Raw genomic sequence first — 5,000 nt, forward strand, 5'->3', positions numbered from 1 at the left:
TGCTGGCGAGTTTGCGCCGGCCATCTTGTTTTGTTTGGGTCACGCAACATTCACTCCGTAGGGAGCGAATAATGCTCAATTACTCCGAGATAGCGAACCAATCAGATTGCGTGAAACACCATGGACAAGATCACTGAGTGAGTATATACTAATGTCGAATGTTTAGCAAGAGAAAATTCATTCCTATGTATTTCGATTAACCTTGATAACATCTGGCTAGGCTTGGATAAATTCTGCCGGCATGCAGAATTGCGAGCAGAATAAGCGATTTTTTAGGCGAGCATTCCGCCAGCAGAATAACGCATTTGCGAGCCGAATTTTAGCAGAATAAGGGAAAATTAGCGGCACTAATGATATCCATGACAGTTGCAAGAAAATTTAAAACGAAATGAAACACAAATGGAAAATACCTTGTGTTTGATTTGATTATTTCACCTAGAGTATTTTGCTACGCATAAAACCCGGGACACACTAGGCGATAAGTCGCTGCGACAACACGTCGTGGGGACAAGTCGCCGCAATAATTCGCCTTGTGTGACACGGTTAATTTTATGAAAATCATAGTCGCTGCAGCAGAATTTTGTCGCCGCGATCAGTCGCTGCTCATATAGTGGTAAATGCAAGACGACATGATAACATAACACCTGTACTAAGAGATCTTCATTGGCTACAAGTGGAACAGCGAATTATTTTTAAAATTTTACTTTTTACCTTCAAAGTTCTAAACGGTTTAGCTCCTTCTTATTTGATTGACTTGGTTAAGTTTTATGTCCCTGAACGTAATCTCAGGTCATATTCTCAGAAACTGTTAGCAGTACCTTTTTCTAAGACGAAATCATATGGTGACAGAGCTTTTTCCATTTGCGCACTCAAGCAATGGAATGACCTGCCATTACATTTAAGGATCTGTGCCTCTTTTAATGTTTTTAAAAGTAACTTGAAGACGTTTTTATTCAAGTATACGTTTTGCTTATGATGTGTTTATAATTTACTTAGTAATAATTTTAATTGTTAATTTAATTGTTACCTTAATTAAGGTTTGTAAAGCGCCTTAGAACATTTGGATTTCGGGGCTATATAAATTATTATTATTATTATTATTATTATTATTATTATTATTATTATTATTTTTATTATTATTATTATTATTATCATTATTATTATTATCTTGTTTTCGCACATTGGACTTCCAAAGGAAGGAGGCACAGTCAGGAAGGAGCAAGGATGGCACAGTCGGTTAGTGCGCGGCCTTGGTGCAAGAGGTCCTGAGTTCGATTCCCGGATCTCGCATTCTTGGTTCGACTTCTTTCCTTTCCGTGTAGCTAAGTAGCTTTAAATACCCGTAAAACGGAGCACTGATGGAGAGGGGGGAGTAAAATGAGCGCACCGTCGACCTCAGGTTTGTCAGTTGAATTACTGTTACGAGTTATCGACGTAAAATATAGTTAGTTACTTTACTTAGTTAGTTAGTTAATGGAACTTCCGTACTCCAGGAAGCTTGGTGACAACAAGTCTCCTCAAACTTCTAGGACCTTCCTAAGAATCCTTGCCGTGTTCAGAATAACACTTTTCTGAAGCTCGTCTATCTTGGTCTCTATACCAATATTCTCTAGTCTCTTCTTTAAATCTTTTGGAACTGTTCCAAATGTTCCGATTACAATAGGAATAATCATTGTTTTCATTTTCCATAACTTCTTCAATTCTCTTGCTAGATCCTGATATTTCACTACCTTCTCGACTTCTTTCTCCTCAGTACGGCTATCACATGGTATTGCAAAATCTATTATTTTGCAACATTTATTTCTCTTTAATTATTATTATTATTATTATTATTATTATTATTATTATTATTATTATTATTAAAGCGACGTCTATTTTTTGCAGCATAAAAATTTGTTGCGCAAGAAGGTGGTAATACGCGCAACAAACAAACCATCTCAACTTGCAACGAAACAGTATCCTTTCCAGAAAGAAGCAAAAACGGCCCCAAAATGGCCGTTGTACTTAATCTTTGTTTAGTATATCGCCATGATGTTTTGACTTCGCCCTCGACGCTGATCAAAGGATCGTGGGCAATTGATTCGCGATTGGTCCCCAGTACTCCCTAGGTCTCCCAGAATACTGATGCGCATAGGTGGAAAAAAGAGTCTACAAGATTCTAAAGCTCCTTTGGAGCACAGGCTCAAACTTTAAGAGTGATTTTATTACCGATTTGCCAAGAGCAAATAAGAATTGGCAATGCAAAACGACTATGGGTATTTTCTCCAGAAAAGTTGAGATTTTTGTTTGCGTTTTTTTGTTTCAGCAGATTTTCGATTGAAATTGAATTAATCTTTCTGACGGAGAAGCAGAGAGCAGGAATGACGCGTCGTTTTACCTGTTTCACGAAATACCAGTCGGGGACGATATTTGCCTTTGCCGGAATAATTTTATTTCTCGCTTCTGTGTATCACTTCTGGCGTCAATCTCAAAGCTCACACAACGTTATGTCAATGCCTTCGTTTCCATCACTTTCAAGTAAGTATGTTATACAAATTTATCTTTATGTCCCTTCCTTTAATTGAACACGACTCGGAAATTTAAAAGTTCTGATGTATTGTCCAAACCCTACTTCTCAACACAAGGACTGGCTTATAAGTAATGTAAAAGGAATAAACCTGCCGCTTGCCACAGCAAGAATTCGATGATCATCCAAAATGGCGAGCGACGTCACAACAAAATGGATACAGACTTCCATGGCAATTAAGAGGACTTGAGACTTCAACAACAACAAAGACAAACTAAGTATTCCGACCAAATTGCTTGCGAGTAGTCTTCATTACACAAGGTCATGTATCGATACATAGTTCTGTAGCTCTCTACCCATTGTCAGTAGGTTGAGAAATGACTCACAAATGTCACTCTCCTTTTCTGCCGGGAGCATCTTCGCGACATTTGGAATCAATAAGCAAATTCAAAGGGGGCTCTCTTCTCCAGCATCATCGAGAAAATTTGTGTAATCTATATCCTGAGATGAAAAGAGGTTGGCTGTAATGCTTCGAGAAATGTCCACCTGGCAATGCGCCAAAATGACAAAATTACACCAATAATTTGTGAATTCTCATTCCCTGTAGCTATCCTCAAGGAAATACTTTCCAGTGGGCGGTTTGCACGGTGGGAAATTCAGTAGCTGTTCCCTTGCGCTTACAGATGTGGCTTATCCTTTCGACTCTTGCCTTTGTTTTACAGATCCCAACGAACAAGCAGCTTCAGGTGGCTCTGTATGTATTCCTGGAGGTCTCCCTGAAAACAAAAAAGAGCTCTCCAAGCTTTACGATGGAGTTGACACATTCCTAATGTTCATCGGATACCCGCGAAGCTCACACAGTCTTGTTGGATCCCTTTTGGACGCACACCCGCAAATCATCATTTCTAACGAGTATCATATCATTGAAAAATGGCATATTTACCGAGACGACGCTCTGAAAAATTCTGGTATGCAAAAATATCTTCTGTTTTACAATTTGCATTCTTTGTCCACATGGCAAGCGACATTTGGCAGTCGAGCAAAAGACCCTGCTTTTATCGATGATCTTATCAACTCTTACAACGTTCCAGGAGCGTGGCAAGGATCTTACAATGGCAAAATAAAGGTAAGTCAGTAAAATAGAATGGTGGCCATCAAGCCATCCTGGTGTGCTTACGTAACCCATTGACTCCGGGCGGTTCCCCATTGACGAGTAAAATCGTCCGGCTTTAGACAGAGTAAAATACCAGGAACCCATGACCCGGAGCCTACAACTCTATTGTGTTCGAGTCACGGCGTTTTAACAGACCGAGTTATTTTTAGATTCAGTGAATTTCCAGCGAATGAGACTCCCACAGGAGCCCGATGACCAATTACAAGAAACTAGACTGACGTCATAGGGTCACCGAACCGGAACTGCTTTTTTTTTTTGGAAAAGGTAGCCTAAAAATAGATGGGTGTGTAAAAATGTCTTGACATAGGCCCAGTATGGGAAATGTATGTAAACCCAGAAAGAAAACGATCGGACAATATGAAAATAAGAATTTATTTTCTCTTTTAGTTTTATTCTATAATGGGCCCTTTGCAGGATAGTGATCACATGGTTCAAATCCGCCATACTGGGACGCAAATTGCCCACTGGGACATCTAAAACAAAGAAAATTAAGATTAACTAGCTTTGTTTTAGATGTCGCAGTGCGCAATTTGCGTCCCAGTATGCGGATTTGTACCATGTGATCACTATCCTGCAAAGGGCCCATTAAAGCAGTTCTTAAGGTAGCTGAGAGGAAACTTCAAGTATCATTATTTACCCAAGGAGTTTTAGAGTACCGGTAGAAGCTAATGTCTCGGAGCATTGAACAGAACAACTTTTAAGGATACCAACTGGCTGGAGGCAAACCAGTTGGCTATTTACAAGTGTAGCCACGAAATTGTACCAGGGAATACCTGGAACAAGTTCAACCAGTGGTCAGAACGTGTCTTGAACCCGGGATCCCGGATCTCAAGGCAATCGCCCTAACCACTGGGCTTCACTGCCTTCTTCTCAGTCTTAACTTAAAGAGCACTTCATAAAGGTCTCTTTCACTCTGTGTAAGTGCATTGAATGGGCAGACTATAATCCAAGACACGGAGAAAACTCAAAATTGTCTTATTTATTTCACCTGCAGGTCATCGGTGACAAAAGGGGAGGTGGGACCACTATGGAGCTAACCGAGAAACCTGAAAAATTTAAAATCCTGAAAGAAATCAACGAGACTGTTGGTATCCCATTTAAGTTTCTACATGTCATTAGAAATCCTTTCGATGTCATTTCAACTTGGGTGTTAAGACTGTTTAATAAAAGACTTCAAGCCAATGATGGAGAAACCAAGGTTTGTGGATAACGACATGAATAACTAAATATTAAGCAAGGAAGCAATGTAGCTTCAACGAGTGGAAGTGTGCAAATGAAGAGAAGTATATTTATGAGCCACTCCCTACGGGGCATATAGGC

General features: G+C 39.7%; 1 protein-coding gene across 4 annotated transcripts in view; it reads left to right on the forward strand.

The window, feature by feature from the left end:
- LOC138003842 (uncharacterized) overlaps positions 1-5,000 on the forward strand; it is an 18,549-nt gene that overhangs the window by 11,170 nt on the left and 2,379 nt on the right. For 3 of the 4 annotated variants that reach the window (XM_068850108.1, XM_068850116.1, XM_068850125.1), the window contains exons 2-4: positions 2,309-2,517; positions 3,229-3,632; positions 4,675-4,878. In XM_068850108.1, coding sequence (XP_068706209.1) covers positions 2,309-2,517; positions 3,229-3,632; positions 4,675-4,878 — 817 coding nt within the window. Of the gene's footprint in view, positions 1-1,195; positions 1,400-2,308; positions 2,518-3,228; positions 3,633-4,674; positions 4,879-5,000 lie in introns of those variants that run through there. The other variant, XM_068850133.1, reaches the window with a different exon arrangement.

Source organism: Montipora foliosa, chromosome 1 (genome assembly GCF_036669935.1).
Source record: "Montipora foliosa isolate CH-2021 chromosome 1, ASM3666993v2, whole genome shotgun sequence".
In the NCBI taxonomy this organism is placed as follows: domain Eukaryota; kingdom Metazoa; phylum Cnidaria; class Anthozoa; order Scleractinia; family Acroporidae; genus Montipora; species Montipora foliosa.